Source organism: Danio rerio, chromosome 6, assembly GCF_052040795.2.
Source record: "Danio rerio strain M-AB ecotype USA chromosome 6, GRCz13ab, whole genome shotgun sequence".
NCBI lineage: Eukaryota > Metazoa > Chordata > Actinopteri > Cypriniformes > Danionidae > Danio > Danio rerio.
This window is the reverse complement of record NC_141026.1, coordinates 33,437,806-33,456,817: the sequence shown is the minus strand read 5'-3', so window position 1 is coordinate 33,456,817 and position 19,012 is coordinate 33,437,806. Positions and strand designations below refer to the sequence as shown.

The following is a 19,012-nucleotide window of genomic DNA, read 5'->3' as shown; positions in this document are numbered from 1 at the left end:
TGCCTCAACACACCTTCCTGGAAGTTACTAGTATACATAGTAAGAGCTTGATTAGCTTGGTCAGATGTGTTTGATTAAGGTGGAAACTTAGCTCTCCAGGACACTGGCCCTCCAGGACAGAGTGTGGACACCCCTGGCTTAAATGGCCCTCTATTCTGTTTTTCTCCTCAAAGTCAGTTACATCCCTGCTGAAGTCTTCACAACGCAGGAGTCAGAGGTGACAGTTTACTCTGTGTTCCACAACCGCAGCTGGAGCGCCAGTAAAGCCGTGTGGTTTCTGAACGGCAAGATGAAGATACCAGAAAGCCAGTACAGAGTCATCAATGAGCAGGTCAGCACAGTCACTCTAAAGATGGACAAAGCAGGATTTGACACTCTGATGTGCTGCCTCACATTGGGAGAGAAATCTATGTGCTCCATCGCCTATGCCAAAATATACACAGAAGGTGACTTATCAATTATTGAGGACAGTGGATAAAATGTTGCTTGTTGAAAAGCTAGACAATTTCAAATCTGCTCTTTTCCAGGAAGGTTTAACGCAAATATTACCTGCGAAAGCGAGTATTCATATGTGGACACCATGATCTGTAAGTGGAATCAGAGCAATTGGGCACAGGCCAGACTCCTTTACAGGTATGAACATGTTTTCCGTCCACCTTTTTATTTATGATGCTGTGCATAAATGCATAATGCACTTTCATTGAACTGTAAACAATCAGTGAAAACTGGGTACAATTTTGTGCTATTATTCTCCACACAGTTCATTCCTAGAATGTCAAAAAGCACCTTGCATTACAGTTAACAAATTATTATTTAAGTAGACCATGAATAACCCCAAAACTTAGAAATGAGCCTATCTGCAGCAAAAGTAGGGTTAGGATTATTGTTCCCTAAACAAGAAGTGCAAGCCATAATTTGAAATGAGTAAGTCACAGTCTTGGGGTGCATTTTGTTAGTCAATTAAGGTCGCAAGTTCTCTTGCTACAATCATAGTTAATCAATTTGGCATTTCCCGAATTCATCATTTCAATAACCATTCGCAAGCTATGACGCAAACTGGTATGGTTGCAACTACTCCTCTAGAGCTGTAGTTACAAGCATAGTTCCTGGTTCTATGTCCTATGCCCTATTCTTTTCGAATGTTCCATCATCCACTTTGAATGACAAAAAAAAGGATTTGAGAAAGAATATGTTTGAGTGATCAGCTTCAGATTGACAATTGCGCTCCCTTCACAGTGCACTTCGAAATCATTTATGCCGTATTGAACGCAGCTGTGGGTCATGACAAAAGCTGTAGGTGACCTATAATTTACAAGCGGAAATCTGTTACATCTTCAAGGCTTGTGAAAACAAAAAATATAGGATTTATGAATCTAAATGTAGTTCTGGCAACAAAAAATAGGCTAAAGGTAGTTTATACATCATTATTTGGCCATATATCGGATTTATAGGCTTTATGTGATTAGTCTATGTGCTAGCTATTGTAAGTGGTGTTATGCTTCAGAATAGAAAATGGAATATTCTCTATTATGTTCGTAAAAGAAATATACGTTGTATATGTGCCGTTTACATGAATATGGAAAACAAATGCATGTTTTTACCAAAACTAATATTGGATTTATAAAAGATGCGTATGGGTGTCGTAGACAATACAGATCAAAGTGCACTGAAGAAGCTGAAGAAGACACGTCTTTGGTGAAAGAGTGTCCATCTAAAGCAGGAGATCACAGACAGTGCACCTTAAGCCAAATAAGCATGATCTTTTGCTATAAATTCTGGCTTGAAGTGGAAGGAGGACGTGGCCAATCGTTTCCTGTCTACGTTACGCCTATTGACTATGGTGAGCTACAAAATTTATTCTGAAAAAAGTTAAAATGTTTATGTTGACTTTGATTACAGACTGAATTGCTGACTGGATATTAGGATAAATTCAATACTGAAAATTCTATTGCATATGCCAATGTGTCATTTTCAGATGTTTGTATAAATTCTTAGACAACAAAAAAAAAACAAAAACAAAACAATGCTTTAACTTAGCAGAGCAGAAATGAACCAGAATAAATAAACACTTTGTTGAAAGTCAGAAGTCAGTTGAATTATTAGCCCCCCTTTGAATTTAGATTTTTATTTAAAATATTTCCCAAATGTTTAACAGAGCAAGGATTTTTTTACAGTATGTCCTATAATATTTTTTTCTTCTGGAGAAAGTCTTTTTGTTTTATTTCGGCTTGAATAAAAGCAGTTTTTAATTTTTTAAACACCATTTTAAGGACAAAACTATTAGCCCTTTTAAGCTATATATATTTTTTCGATAGTCTACAGAACAATTCTTCGTTATACAAGAATTTGCCCAATTACCTTAACCTGCCTAGTTAATCCAATGAACCTAGTTAAGCCTTTAAATGACACTTAAATCTGTATAGAATTGTAAAAAAAAAAAAAAAAAAAAAAAAAAAAAAAATATATATATATATATATATATATATATATATATATATATATATATATATATATATATATATATATATATATATACAGTTAAAGTCAGAATTATTAGCCCCCTTTTGATTTTTTTTTCTTTCTTAAATATTTCCCACATGATGTTTCACATGATGAGCAAGGGCATTTTCACAGTATGTCTGATAATATTTTTTCTTCTGGAGAAAGTCTTATTTGTTTTATTTTGTCTACAATAAAAGCAGTTTTTAATTTTTAAAAACAATTTTTGGGACAGAAATAATAGCCCCTTTAAACAAATTTTTTTTTCGATAGTCTACAGAACAAACCATCGTTATAGAATAACTTACCAATTACTTATATATACTTATAATACTTATAATTACCCTAACCTGCCTATTTCATCTTATTAACCTAGTTAAGTTATTAAACAGAAATTGGGAAAAAAATAAACAGGGGCGATAATAATTCAGGGGGGCTAATAATTCTGACTTCAACTGTATATTAAGAGAATGAAATATACCTACAAATAAAAACTGTTGCTCAAATGAATTAGTACTTATGAAAGTATTATGTATTGTTAATATTCGGTTTCACTTGATCCTTTAGAATTCATGCTGCATAATATTTTTGTAGATGTATTTATTTAATAAATAGGAAGTTCACTATCATTTTTAAGTAATGCAATGCATCTTTCCTGGATATAATTATGAATTTATCTAAAATAAATGGTAAAGAATTGTTTATTTTGATACCTATGAAATGCTTTTAATTTCTTGTTAACCGTGACTAATAATTTTCACTTGATTTCTACATTTCCAGTGAAACCGTCACCTCCCTTTGATCTGGAGGCTATCACTTTGCCGAGTAAAACCCTGAGTGTAAGGTGGAAACGCCCCTCTTTACCTGTATATGGCATGCAGTACGAGCTGCAATTCAAGGCTTTGGCTGGAATGGCAAATACGCAATGGAAGGTAATAATATGTTTTCGTAAGCTGGGGTCCCAGGTGGACAAAGAAACCAGAAAGATTAATAAAATATATTGGAGTAAATTCTTCATGCAAAGTGCTCAATCAAAGAAGGCAAGCAATAAAATACTGCGGTCTGATCATTTCAGAGGTATAATTGAAATATTTGAGACTGAAATTTGATCCTAAATTAAAAACAGTATTATCCTTAATTCGCTTACTAAAATTAGAACTTTTTTCAGTAGAAATCTGGTTGCACTCGGAGATAGCATCTGTAATTTTCTTTGGCATTTACAGATGAGTGTTATATGTCATCTACAGGTCATTGGTCCTCTATTGGAACCACAGGCAGAGATTCAGCTTGAGGAGTCCTGTGTTCACTTTAAAGTAGAAGTTCGCTGTAAAGACGTGAACGACACTGGATACTGGAGCGACTGGAGCAATAGTCACATTTCCACTGTTTTCAACTTGAAAGGTAAATTTTACAGTAAAGTTATGCTACTATTAGTTATATAGCAGAATTCTTATATTGTGCCCTGCAATTTATTTGGTAATCACACCTAAAGGTCATTCTGGTTTCAAAATAGCAGATATTGTTTTTCTATGATATTAATTTTCAAACGATTTAGATTGTTCATTGTTTCTCTGGTTAGTCATAAACCATTTAATGAGCAACGACTTGTTATCAAATCCGCCATTTTCGGACTGACTACTGTGTTAGTTTTATCATTACAGTTGATTTTGTAAATGTGACCCTGGACCACAAAAATGCCTATGTTGCACTGAGGTATTTTTGAGAATAGCCCAAAATACATGGAGTCAAAATGATAGATTTTTATTTATGCCCAAAATGATTAGAATATTCCAAGTAAAAATCATTGGTCCCACTTTATATTAAGTGGCCTTAACTAATATGTACTTATACAGGAATTAATAGTTTGTTACAATGTACTTATTGTGTAAATACATGTATTTACTGTGTACTTATGCTTGGTTAAATACATTTATGTAATTACATCTGTAACTAATTTTTGTAATTACATTTGTAAATACACTGTTGACCATCCCTTACACCTTAACCTACCCTTAAACCTACCCACACCACCAAACATGTCCATAACCCAACCTCTATACCAACTCAAAAGCACCACAAGTTTTCTCAAATACATTTTATACACAGTAAATACATTGTATTTTTTTTTTTGATGTAAGTACATAGTAGTTAAGGACACTTAATATAAAGTGGAACCAAATCATTTTCCATAAAAATAAAGTAAGTTTCTATAAGTATATCAAAACGTAATTTTTGATTAGTAATATGTAAAAATCTATTTTCTTTTAATGTTTTGCCTGGGGATAAGCAAAATAATATTTAGATATTGGGACTAGAAACAAGACAAAACCTCTAGGTATGACATTGTTTATTTAACAATTGATACCCTAGTATATTTACTGTAAGTCATGATTTAATAGTATAAAACAGTTCATCTTGGCCTTAAATGCAAATGTGATTAAGACCTGTTTCAGAATAGCCATCTGTTTGTATAAGGTATAATGAATAACTTTTTTGTGAGAATATCATATAAATGAAGAAAACATATAATGTTTAGGAGGTTGTAGAGGGCTGATGACATTATATATATCATGTATATATCATGGCATTTAGAATGATAAAAACAAGACACATGCAAAAAGTATTTTAACAATCTACATTTCATGGTAGCATTTTTTTAAATTTGTCCATTAGTTAATGATAGTTAATGTATTTGCTAACATGACCAAATAATTCATAATACATTTATTACAGTATATATTCATTTTGAAAAGCAATGAAATGGAAGTTAAGCTTGTTCCTTTTCTAAAATTGTGACATACGTCCAAATGAAATGGTCTTGAAATGAGAAGGCAGTGCATTATTTTGTCAGTTGGGAACTGATTGGACAGTTGAAAGATTGATTAATAGTCAAAAGCAAGACACACTAATATCCGGACCTGAAAGGCATTTTATGTGAACAGAAGTAAAGAAAAGTTGTTTCGAGGGAAAAAGTGAAGGTTATGGTATTTGATAAAACATTATGGAGATAAATAAAATGTTTATATTGTTTATAAAATTGTTTATAAAAAGCATACTGTATATACATATAAAATTAAGAGGAGATTAACTTTTAATCCGGCAATGCAGTGATGCAGTAGGTAATGCTGTCGCCTCACAGCAAGAAGGCCGCTGGTTTGAGCCTGGGCTGGGTCAGTTGGCGTTTCTGTGTGGAGTTTGCATGTTCTCCCTGCGTTCGCATGGGTTTCCTCCGGGTGCTCTGGTTTCCCCCCACAGTTCAAAGACATGCGGTACAGGTGAATTGGGCAGGCTAAATTGTATGTAGAGTATGAGTTTGAATGAGTGTGTGTAAATGTTTCCCAGAGATGGGTTGCAGCTGGAAGGGCATCTGCTGCGTTGAACATGTGCTGGATAAGTTGGTGGCTTATTCCGCTGTGGCGACCCCGGATTAATAAACGAACTAAGTTGAAATTGAATGAATGAATGAATTTTGAATCCATGCCAACTTTACATTAGTTGATGTTAAGTTAAATGGTATTCACTGTGCACTGTTAATATAAAATTAATCTTGAATTATGATTAGGAAATGCTTGGTTAGTTAATAAATACATTAACTAATATTAACTGACCATTATTGTAAAAATGTAACCAATTACATTATATTAAATAAGCAGAATCAAGCATTGAGTTTCTGGATGCTAAATTTATTCAAATAATTGCTTCTGGAGCAGCATGGTTTAATTTGTCACACTGACTGTAATCATTTAAATAGCTCTGAAAAGAAATTGGCTTTGTGTTGTAGAGAGTATTTTTAATCGAACTGAATTATGATAGGAAGTTCATTAGGATTAATGTATATTGCATAACACGTTGACTTCCTGAACTGGAACACAGTTGCCGGTGTGAAAATCAATACGTGCCTGAAACTCCATTTATCAACTCTTACAGCACCTTTCTAAAATCTTTATGTTGGTGCAGAGGTGTGTCATGGTGGCATATCTCATGCCGAGACATTTTTTCATAAGCAACTATTACCAGGAGAATTGCCTTCAGCATTTCAAGATATTATCAGTCATTCTTGTCTGTTACAGTAAGTACGGGGTTTAGGAATCTGACACTCCTCATTTCTAAGTTAAGTGAACACTTAACTAGAGGTTTGTAGTCTGAAATTTGCTAATGATAGACAATGGAGATATATTCTTCATATGATAAGTTTTCTTAGCAAAAGCAAAAATTAGGTCATAAGATTGTGGATAGGGTGTCATGGTGACGTAGTGGGTAGCACAATCGCCTCACAGCATGAAGGTCGCTGAATCCAGCCCCGGCTGGGTCAGTTGGCGTTTCTATGTTACATGTTAATACATGTTTTTTCTGTATTGGCGTGAGTTTCCTCCGGGTGCTCCAGTTTCCCCCAGAGTCTACAGACGCTATAGGTTAATCAGATAAACTAAATTAGCTGTAGTGTATGTGTGTGAGAGTGTGTATGGGTGTTTTCCACTGGAAGGGCATTCTCTTTGTAAAACATATACCGGATAAGTTGGTGGTTTATTCCGACCCCTGATAAATAAAGGGACTAAGTCAAAAACAAAATGAATGAATGAATTATTTGGATAGCACCCCAGAATTCAATGCATTTCTACAGAAATTCAAACAATCCAGTGCAAGTTGTGACTTGTGGTTTCCCAATCCCATTTTTCTACCTTCTGTCAAGTTTTCTCTTTTTGTGACTGTACTTTTTAAAAATAGGACTAAAAATCTGCTTCCTGAATGATATCTTATTAAATTTGACATATGTTATTTTTATTTAAAATATTTTATCAATCTTTGAAGGTGGTCAAATGAAATGAAAATTTTATTAAATATGACATTAGATATTAAATTTAATTTTTAAAGTTTGATTCATTTATATTTAGCATGTACTGTATGTGGATTGTAATTCATTTGATAATTAAGTTTCATAATTATGCTTTTTAAAATGTATTTATTATAGGAGAATCCTCAAAAATGACCATCAGTTGCACATTTTAATCAAATACATTCAACTTTTGTGAGCACAAAACTAAAACTAAGATAAAGTAAGCTAAGCTAAACACCCTTCCTAAATAAAACAAACAGGAAAAAATAAACTAACAGATAAACTAAACTAAAACAAACCAGAAAACTAAACAACTAAACAAATTTGACTAAAGTAAAACACACTTTAGGCGGTTCATTCCACTGTGGGGACCCCTGATTAATACAGGGACTAAACTGAAAAGAAAACACACTTTAAATACTCAAATTAAACTAAAAACTAAAGTAAAACTAGACTAAAGTAACCCCCAAATTTAACAAAAAGTAGACAAAATAACTAAACTAAAACAAAAAGTAAATAAAATAAAAACTCAACCAAAAAAAATTCCCTTAATTAAAACAAAAAACTACACTAAACTAAAAACTAAACTAAACAACATAACATGAATGCATATTCATGGATATTTAAATCCAATCTTAAATAATCCAATCCAATCCAATCCCTATATTTCTATTCCTCTCTATTTCTCCTTCTTTTTACTGCCTTAGTAATCAATTGTCTCTTTTATCTCCTCTATGCACGCAAATTGAAAATGTAAAAAACAAAACTGATATGCAACAAGACATCATGATCTCTGTTAAAAAGGACCATATTTACATGTCAAATCAGTAACTACCATAAACCCTTTAAAACATTTAATGTACAAACTGTAGTGTGCTGGAAGTACTCAGGATTATATGGTGTGTCATTTCAGCACCAGAGATGGGACCAGACTTCTGGCGCATTTTACAAGAGGATCCTACTAGGAATGTGACAAACGTTACACTGATCTTTAAGGTTGTTGAAGACTTACTTGATTGGCTTCTTCTGCCAGCAATATAATGTGATGTAAAAAGTCTGAGCTTGAATGTTTTTTTTTTTCTTTTTCATTTTTTAGCAGCCCATTCTAGCAGGAGATCCAAATAGCTGCGTGGAGGGTTTAGTGATTAAACACCAGGCCTCAGGTGGAGTCATGTGGTCAAATGAAACAACCTTGGCTCGGTTTCACTCATTCCAGTGGAGGAAGGAAGCACATACTGTCACTGTGATGTCTCGCAACGCTTTGGGCATTTCCACATGGAACAGAAACATCACGCTCTTACGTCAAGCCAAACGTGAGCTGACATGCTGATGCTGTAACATCACACAGGATTTCTGGTGTTTTTATTTGAAGAAAACAGTTTTGTTTGGCTTATTTTTCTGCCTGCTGACTGTGTTTTATGATTGAAGCTTAGGGTTGGGAAAAATTGGCTCAAATTTTAATAGTATCAAATAGTACTAAAATTATTTGTTATTTCATATTTAGATTATGAAGAAAGGTAATGCTTTGTTTCTACTTGTTATTTGGAGTTCTTACACCCTAAGACAGGGGTGTCCTAGTCGATCTTGGAGGGCCGGTGTATTGAAGAGTTTTTCTCCAACCCTAATCAAACACACCTGAACCAGCTAATCAAGTTCTTACTAGATATACTAGAAACTTCCCGGCAGGTGTGTTAAAGCAAGTTGGAACTCTCCAGGACACCGGCCCTCCAGGAATGTGTTTGGACACCCCTGCCCTAAGGGCTCTTTTTTAACGATCTAGGTGCAAAGTCTAAAGCACATGCCGCAGACGCATTAAGGGTGTGGTGCATTTGCTATTTTTATGGCAGACTTTGTAAGTTGAAAAACTGAATGCTTCACTAGCGAGAAAACAGTTTTACAGACCATCGCCAGTTCAAGGATAAAGAACGAGCCTCCTCCATTCGGCCTATTTACTTTTTCTTTACTTGACTTTTACTCTTTACTCCTTTACTTTCATGAAGTAAGGAAACGGTGTTGTACGCACTTCACCGAAGACATCCATTAGCCTACATATTTAATTTAGTTTGTTAAGCGCAAAGATTTGTTTCAAAATTTAGTTCTAATTTCCTGCAAACAAATAAATGAACAATCATAACTTTAAGTGTTCACAGTTTCATTGCACTGATTCATTTATTTGATCTGTACACACCCACTGCACATGTACATTTGTAATTATGTACACACCCACTGTACATATACATTTGTAATTATGTTTATCTATCTGCACACTTCTGATTATTAATATCAACCTGTACATATATTCAGTTATTGTAAATCTCTGTTCATAGCTAATACAACCTGTATATAATGTTCATAGTACATTCATCTGTAAATATCACCATAGTTTTTCTATAACTGCACTTTATAACTTATACCTGTATCCTGCACTTGCTGCTATTGCACTACTGGTTAGACCTAAACTGCATTTTGTTGCCTTGTACTTGTACATGTGAAATGACAATAAAGTTGAATCTAATCTAATATAATAAAAAACGCTGCTAATAATAATAACATAATAAAAATGCTAATTGTCATGAATAAACTGAAAAAAGCCCCCGAGATGAAGAAGGCATGGAGGCAGTGGTTTTTATATGTATGTAGAAAATAATAACTTTAATCCTTTTGTGTGTATTAAGCAATATGTAAGTGTTAAGACTCGCATAGGCGCACAACTAACGCACTCTGCGCTGGACTTTAGACTTGCTGCTTTCAGTTAGTCAGGTCTATTTCAATTCCTCAAAATAGCAAAGCAGCAACAATGTGCCTTAACACACCTCCTTTCTACACAGGCACACCCATGAGTCCACTATTTAAACAACGTGGTGCAAAACATGAATGAGTTGTGCTGGTCTGAAAACAGCAACAATTTTCTCCAAACATGTCTTGCACCTTATTGCACCTGATGTATGATAGGGCCCTAAGTGTTTTTCAAATATAAATGATAATAAAGATTTGTTTTTTTATTTGAATTAATAATGTCCCTCTTTTGTTTTTTTAGGGCGATGTGTGCGTTCGTTCAGTGCAGTTGCAAATGTGAGCTGTGTGCACCTCTCCTGGAGCCTGTTATCTGATCAGCCGGTGCCTCAGTCATTTGTTATTGAATGGTTAGACCTGAACAAAGACCCCGAAAAGGATGTGTCTCTCACAGAAAGAATACAGTGGGTCAGGGTTGAGTCCAGATCCAGATTTCTCTTTGCCGTATGTTATTTACTTTATATTACTCATTTTGTCATATCAGCACGTGCTAAGCATCCTGAAAGAAAAGAAAGTCCTCTCGTCTTTGACAATATAATTTGTTTTTATACAGGTCGTTTTTATGGCTCAGAGGAGTTCACCTTGTATCCAGTGTTTGCGGATGGTGAAGGGGAACCGGCTCGATACACAGGTGGGTTTTACCACAGTCACATCAATTAAAGCATTGACATCATCATTTTTTACTTAGTAAAGTCATTTTTATGTATATTTGGTCCATAGAAAAGTGGTTTATGTGCGTTGATTGGATAATTATCTTAAGGATGAGTTTTTCATTTAATTTAATAGTGCCCTAAAATAGTGTTTCCCAACTTTGTTCCTGAAGGCACACCAACACACATACATTTTCAACATCTCCCTAATCAAACACACCTGAATCAACTCATCAGAACATTAGAAGAGACTCAAATATCTGAAATGAATGGATCAGATAGGGGATAGACATCCAAAATATCTACTGTTGGTGTCCCTCCAGGATCAGGGTTAGGAAACACTGTTCTAAAAGTATTATGTATGATAACCCAAAGAAAATCTATACAAATCTGATTGATTTGAGTAAATGTGTTTTTACCTGTTTTTGTTTTGTCATTTTGTCAGCTACAAGGGGTGATCCTGCAGCGTATATACTGCTACTGATCATCGCCTTCCTGTCAGTGGTGCTGTTTGTCACACTGATGATGTCACAGAACCAGTAAGACCTAAAACTTTCTTCTATTGGCCAAGATTACGATATTCACAGCAACAAATTTTGAATCTTAGGGATCTGGGAATTGTTTCACTTGATTTTGATGTATAGAATTAAAGGATTAGTTCACCAAATAATGAAAAGTTGTTTACTATTTACTCACATTTGTATTTTTCTGATCCTTTGAGACCTTGTTGTAAAGATGAAAGACATTTTAAGATATTTAGGTATTTTAAATCTGAGAGCTATTTGACCCTTTATAGACAGCAAGGGTCACAGGACCTTCAAAGTCCAGAAAAGGAACCAAAAACGATGGTTCAACTATGACCAACCGAAGCTCCAAGAACACTTTTGCACATCAAAAAAACACTACATGGAATGGTTTTTTGTTCTTTTTCTGAGTTTAAAACATCTCAGGATCATTGGAGGGTCATAGAGCTTTTGGATTAAATCAAAATACCTTAATTTGTGTCCTAAAGATGTAAGAAGTTGTGAGGGGATTGGAACATGTAAGTAATTAATAAAATAATTTTAATTTTTTTGGTTAAACTAATCCTTTGAAATGACATTCAAACCTTAAGTCATTGGTAGGCCCACATCCAATCTGCGCACACAGAATTCTGCAGATTTTTAGCCAAACATTGATTCTGTTAATTAACTTCTTTTTAATTCAGTTTTATTGCTACTCCATTTTACTGTAAATGTGTGTAAATTAATATTTATTCAGTTTTTAAAATAAATGTTTTAATATTATTGAATAATATATAGGTATTCATATGATTTATTTACAATACAGTTTGTAAAGTAATTATTTTTGTCTTTTTGTAGATATATTATATGACAGAGTTTTTTTTATTTTTTATTTTTTACAAATTTCAGTTCAGAAATTTCAGCAGATTATAGTTCATTATAGTTGTATTTATGAGTGTAATGTTATGCTTAATTATTTATTGATATCAGGGTGAATTATAAGGTGCAAGTATATGACTTCATAAATCACTGATAAGCATTTTAATTGCTTTTGCCAATTGACTACCATACCAAATGCATGTAAATGTAAATGCATGAATGCTCATGCAGGTTATTTGAGCTCAGACACTAAATGATACACATTTTTATACACCTGACTGAACCTCCACTGTCTCTTTATTTACCAGTAGATAAACAGAAAATAAAACTGAGGCTGAATAAAATTTGGCCTGACAAAATCTTTAGAAAACAGTCAAGTCAGTTTATCTAGATCACCTTTAAGCTAAAAGATAAACACATTCAGAGAGATTTAAGATGTTTGTTTGATGCTATAGTATATATTGATTTTGTTAGAATTAAAGCAAGGCATTGTAAGCTGTTTTGTATTCATATGCAATATTTAAAAGACAGAATATTGATGAGTAATACATAAATGAGATTACAGTGGGATACAAAAATATAACATAAGTGAATTGCAATGCAGTAATTTGCTTGAGGGTAAATATTTCACAAGCTCTAACAGAGACAACTACTACTGTATGGCAACTAATACAAACATAATACTGCTTTTCTGACAAGACTAGACCAGACACTCTGGTAATATCATCACCACAAAGAAATGTGTACAAAAGCTTAATAAAAGGAGTAGTGTAGAAAGTTAAATACAATATAAAAATATGCATTTATTACAGTAAAATTATGCTGAAATCAATTATCATATAATCCATAATCTTACAGGATGAAAAAACTCATGTGGAAGGATGTTCCAAATCCCAACAAGTGCTCTTGGGCCAAAGGAATGGACTTCAGGCAGGTTAGTGTGACCTACTGTTATATAAACATACTAGATTCAAGAGACAAAAGATTATTGTTTTTTACCTGGTTGGGTGATCACCTTGCATGTAGTTTCTAAGCTCATGTATGATCATAAAAAATATCTGTTTTAAAAACAAACACTTTTTTTTGTAAAGGTTAACAGCAAGTAATAGTATGCACTGCAAATTTTAGAGTGTGTATGTACTGTAAATAAAATTCAGACTGAATAATGTGTCGATGATTTGTGTTTTGCTTACCTGGTTCCCTGATAATATTATCTTTCTGAAGTCATTTTACCCCCTGTAATTTAGGTGAAAATTGTCATTTAGTAAATATATGCGTAAAGGTGCTGTATGTAAGTATTTGACTCTTCTAAAGCATAGAAAATACCATAATATGTTTGCAGATATTTAAGAAACATGCTAAGTGAGCATTCTTGTTTTCCTACAAGCAATGCTGAAGTCAGATAATCTGCTCTGAAAATGTGTTTTCCATGCCTGAACGCTGTCTTTGTTTTCGTTCTTTTCACCCACACAATACCAGTTAAACCAATTACCTCGGAAAACTGCATATTTTATTCAGTCAATCAAAAAGGCTCTCAAAGCATGCGTCCGTGACTGAAATGCGACCTCCAGTGAACAGTGGCAGACTCCAAAATGAGACGCAGATTGAAAATGAGTTCCACATGAGGTGGTTATTAATTAGAAAATAATATAAATATTACAAATGTAAACATTAGGTGAGCAGGATACATTGTAATTTCAGGACTTAACATGCTACTTGACGAGATGATGAACAATTTGGCTGTTTGCACCAGACGAAACACGACAGAAATTTAAATACAGCCATTCAGAAGCACAGAATATGCACTCACTCATGAAATGGTAATCTAATTAATTCATATTAACCCTCTTTAACATTATTAAACGTAGATGCTGAATCACTGATATGTGTTGGTTTGCATTATTTTACAGATCTAAAGTTCAATTTCAATTGGTTTATTGTTGCTGCTTTCAGTATATGGCAATTAATTTAATGTAAAATGGCGTTCAAACTCACATTATTAGCATTGAACACTGAATAAAGCACATTTAAATCAGCCTTGTCGGTCCTCAATCTGGCGACCTGTGCTTGCATTTGTTTTGATCCAAGAATGCTATAGCCTGTTCAACCCTGGGTGTCAAACTTACATACTGCACCTTTAAATATGCATAAATTGTTACGATTTCATCCAACTTGATGGAGATGCCAAGATGTGCATACATTTTTGAAAATGTGCATAAAAACTTAAGATAAACTTTTTTACAGTTATTTTTAGGGGGTTTTCACCTTTTTATTTGACAAGACAATGGAGAGTATAGACCAGAGACAATAAGAAGAAAAGGATCAGCAAATGACCTTAAGCTGGGAATCAAACTCGGGTCACCATGAGCACCTCTGTGTTAAATGTCAATGTACTTAAACATCAGGCTATTGCTGCTAAGTTTTTAATGTGATAAGAAACAAATATGTGCATAAACTACAATGGAAACACATTTATTAAATGTACATACTTTAATGTAAATACTTTCCAAAAAAGTCAGACACAATGCGATGATATAATTGGACAAACCAGCAAACTGACCACTTTGCACAGCATCTGGAGTGTTGTTTTGTCCATTCTAAAAACCCTCAGCCAAAATCTGTCATTAAAGTGGTTTGGTATTAGTACACTGTAAAACTCAAAATTAAGGTAACTCAAACCATTAGAGGAAATCGATTGCAACAAACGATTTAAGTTCAAAACTTAATCTTAATGAGTACTGTGATTCTAATCCAGTTAAGTAAACAAAGCAATTTGAGCACAGTAAAACCCATTAAAAGAAGAGAACTCAAACCAACTGAGTACTTTAAAAGCCAGTGAGTTAAGCAATTCAAACCGTTTGAGTTAAAAAACAAATCTATATATGTGCTGTGAACTTACTCCATTTAAGTTGAAGTAATGAAGTATTGAATTAACTCATAACATTCAACACGCAGTTCTAAACGTTTTTGAAGTGAGTAGAATTAACTTTCAGTCAATTTTGAGTTAACTACACTCATTTCATTGGATAAAGTTGACTGTTGGGTTTTACAGTGTACTTCTCAGAACTTCAAGTTGCTACACTCCCAAAGAGTGGTCTCACGCATCTAAAAGCCACTGTATACTCATTGTGTTGTCTATCTTCTGAGGTGGCTTCTAATGCAGCAAATTTTTCTTTTTGATATTTAGCAGCAGTTTACTAGGAAGTGCTGATTTTGTTCTCTGTGACTCAATAAATGCAAACTGTGCTTTATTCGCAAATGTTTTATGACATATTCCAGTTTGTGCACAAGCTTACATTGCACGTTTGAAAGAAAACATAGCTAATGACAATGAACTAAAAAGCCAGGGACTCAAAATGGTTCATGAAACCGTTCAAAAATGGATCATCACATGTTTCTGGTCCCTTGCAGATTGACACCATGGAGAGCCTGTTCCCTCATTCAGAGGGTCTCACTGCCTGTCCACTGCTGCTGGTCTCCGAGAGTATCTGTGAGGTGGAAATCATCGAGAAACCTCATCCTCTCACCATTGAACACGTAAAAGACAATGAAGAACTTCCCTCCGGGGACAAGACAACCACAGACTCTGGCCTTCAGGGAGACTCTTCTGAAGCTCTGGAAGCATCTACTGCTGCTCCCACTCCAGAAACATCAGGCCAGTCTTCAGTCACGTACTCCACCATCCTCCTCTCCGACCAGCCCAGCCAACTCCAAAAGCAGCAGGAGAGTCTCAGCAGCTCCAGTGACGAAGGCAACTTCTCTGCCAACAACTCGGACATTTCCGGCTCCTTCCCTGGAGGACTTTGGGACTTGGAGAACAGCAATCCTCGCCATTCCAGCTCCTACAACTCTGTGGAGGAGTTTTCGGAAACATCAGAACCTGATTATGAAGCTTCGGAAAACACAGGTTTAGCTAAAGACCTCTATTACCTCGAGATGACCGGAGAGGAGAAAGAAGAAGAAGAAGAAGAAGAAGAAGAAGAAGAAGACGAACCAGAGGAGGGTCAAAGTAAGAATAAAAGAGTGATGGGTGTAAACCCCAGGCCTCTACTGGAAAGCCAAAATTCCACAGCCAGCAATTCCAATAACATGTCTCACAGCATTCCTCTTTATCTGCCTCAGTTTCGAAGTGTATGTATCAATCCAACGTGAAATATTGAGTGGAGAGCAGCACCATCTTGTGGTAACTTGAGATAATATTGTTCTTCACTGGATGGAGGTTCATATAATGCCTGCATCAAATTGATTTTCCCCCCCAAATGAGATTGTTTTTCTTTAAGCTTCAGGTAGCACTATTTAAAGAAATAAATCTTGTTAAATTGTGATTCAAAAAGCAATTAATTATCTTTAAGCTCCAGGATTTCTGTGCTTTGTAAGGCTGCACAGTTGGGCTTAAAATGTTATCATTTATCACTATACATAAAATAATAACTATTATTACTGCTTAATCAATATTAAACAAAAAAATAAATGTTTCAATGGTAATTTAACAATGCCGTAAAATAAAAAACATTCTATTTGAGACAATAACAGTACATTTTTACTTATAATAGTAATAATAATAATTCCTACACATTTTTGAGGGGATTCTCCTTATCCACCACCAGTACAACAGTAACAATAAAGCACTTATTTCTTCTTTTTTTTATTCTCAATCCATCAGCTGCAGGATATTTTTGTTTAGTTGACAACAGCCTGCTTCTCATTACATGTTTGAGAAAATGTTGGCACATGGTGCATTGTTTTTTTCACAGTGCAGGTTAAAAGTGAACCAAACTTACTGTAGATCAGCTGCAGAGATCAGTTTCTGCATCAGTTTTTCCCATGTGAAAAGTTCACTCTAAAGTTCATTCTGAAGCACCAGCACATATCATTTTGATGACAATTGCACTAAACTATTTAGCGACATCAGCTTTGTTTTTGATTACCTGAGCAGTCATAACTGTAATTTACTCAATCTGCTCCAAAATCGACTTACAATTCTTTCAGGAGTTCACACTTAGCTGATGATTAATTATAAAGCTTGTTTGGTATGCCGTCCCTGGAGAGAGCCCTGAGCTCATAAGATCCTCGAGCCTGGGGCTCCCTCCCATTTGCAAGGCGAGAGGGGAGTTTGAGCTCAGGTCGATCAAGAACTCCCCTGCTGAAGTAGCTAATGAACACATAGTGATTGCTCTTAAGAGATAACTATTTAATAGGAGCATGTCTATAGTGCCAATTTGGATTAGTCAATTAACTTAAATGGAATGTTTTTGGATGGTGGGAGGAAAACAGGGAACCCATATAAGCATGGGGAGAACATGCAAACTTCGTAGAGAAACGTCAGCTGGCTTGGTAAGGACTAGAACCAGTGACGTTCTTCTTGCGAGGAAACAGTGCTAACCACTGTGCACCATGCAACTCATCTAGGAAGGGAGGCGGAATAGGCTGAAGATAATGAACAGAAGATGGCTGTTATATGGAACTTAGGGTATTTATAGTGGCTTAGGAGTCGTCTGATTGGTGAATCATAAATTGGATAATGCGGGACCAGCTGGAAGCAATCATTAACATGTGATCCTCTCGAAATAAGTTTATAAATAAACTTTACTGAGTAAAACAACTAAAATGTTCCTTTTACGATTTGACTCCAGAAAACTCAGATTTATTTGCTTGAATCATCCCTGATACATTATATAACTTTGAAGGTTTACAGCCAGATCTCCTGGCCTCAGCTTATAAGAGTATCCAAGCACAGTTTAAGCTCCAAATGTCTCATTGATAGGTTGATGATCAGCCTGTCATATCTGAAACTCGCTGCTTTCCACCTTCATCACTTGGAGCCTTTCATAAGTGAAGTAAAATCACACAAAGACCTCATGAACTAGAAGGAAGTGCTTTAGCAGGAAGACTGAAGAAGGAAGGACCTTGTTTTAGCTCTCTCAGTATGGTGGTTTCTGTAGCAGTCATGGTTTTGTGGCTGTTTATGGAATTTTGGTGCTTCGTCAAGTCCAGGTTATCATAAGCAAATGGACATTTTAAAGAGGCGTCCATCTAAATATCAGCTTTGTGAATAAAAACCTTTCGTGTCTTCATTCACATCAGGCTTATTCGCTTCATATGAATGTATATTTTGTCAGTGAGGTCGGTGTTCTTTGAAAACTCAAATATTTTGAGTCTAAAAAAATGTCATCTATTTTCAGTGTATGGTATTTTTGGATGAAATTGGGGTTGAGGGTAACCCGGTGAATAAAACTGATTATATATGTCAAGAGTATATGTAAGAATGTGTGTACAGTACTATTCACGTATTTCTTGTCTATTTTTCTGGTCAGAATAAACTATTTATTGCAATTACGGTCATTTGTTATTTGTTTACTTGTTCCCTATGCTGGGTAGTCCAAATAAAATTGGAATTGCATTTATGTCATTGCATTTCAAAATGTTATCAGTTTACAGTAACTTTCTAATGATACATGGTTATAGGGTATATTGTTCACAACATTCATTCTTTAATTTTCCTTCAGCTTACTCTCTTTATTCATCAGGGGTCGCCACAATGAACCGCCAACTGAACCAGCAACCATCTTGCTGTGATGCGACAGTGCTAACTAGTAATTCAAAATATGATTATTTTTAATTTCTCTCTCTTAAATGTGTTGTTTGGCATAAATTAATCTAAATTAATTCTAAATTAAATAGCAAGCTATGCTTAATAATACAAGGTAAAATTATTCAAATGGATCAACGTAAAAGCATTAAAGCAATTTATTAGTAATTATTATTATTAAGCAATTCCTGTCAAATGTGACCAAAAAGTAATCTAAACACAGAAGTAGTTGGACTAAATTAGGCCTAAGGTTAATAGTCACAGA

At 34.6% G+C, this 19,012-nt stretch overlaps 1 protein-coding gene across 13 annotated transcripts in view; it reads left to right on the top strand.

Moving 5' to 3' along the window:
* lepr (leptin receptor) overlaps nt 1–19,012 on the top strand; it is an 847,758-nt gene that overhangs the window by 72,460 nt on the left and 756,286 nt on the right. For 4 of the 13 annotated variants that reach the window (XM_087255829.1, XM_087255828.1, XM_087255827.1 and 1 more), the window contains 11 exons: nt 174–446; nt 528–633; nt 1,647–1,840; nt 3,280–3,431; nt 3,747–3,900; nt 8,247–8,329; nt 8,430–8,646; nt 10,371–10,757; nt 11,222–11,315; nt 13,017–13,092; nt 15,570–18,494. In XM_087255829.1, the coding sequence (XP_087111955.1) occupies nt 174–446; nt 528–633; nt 1,647–1,840; nt 3,280–3,431; nt 3,747–3,900; nt 8,247–8,329; nt 8,430–8,646; nt 10,371–10,757; nt 11,222–11,315; nt 13,017–13,092; nt 15,570–16,310 (2,477 nt within the window). In that variant the 3' untranslated portion in view covers nt 16,311–18,494. 13 annotated transcript variants of the gene reach the window in all.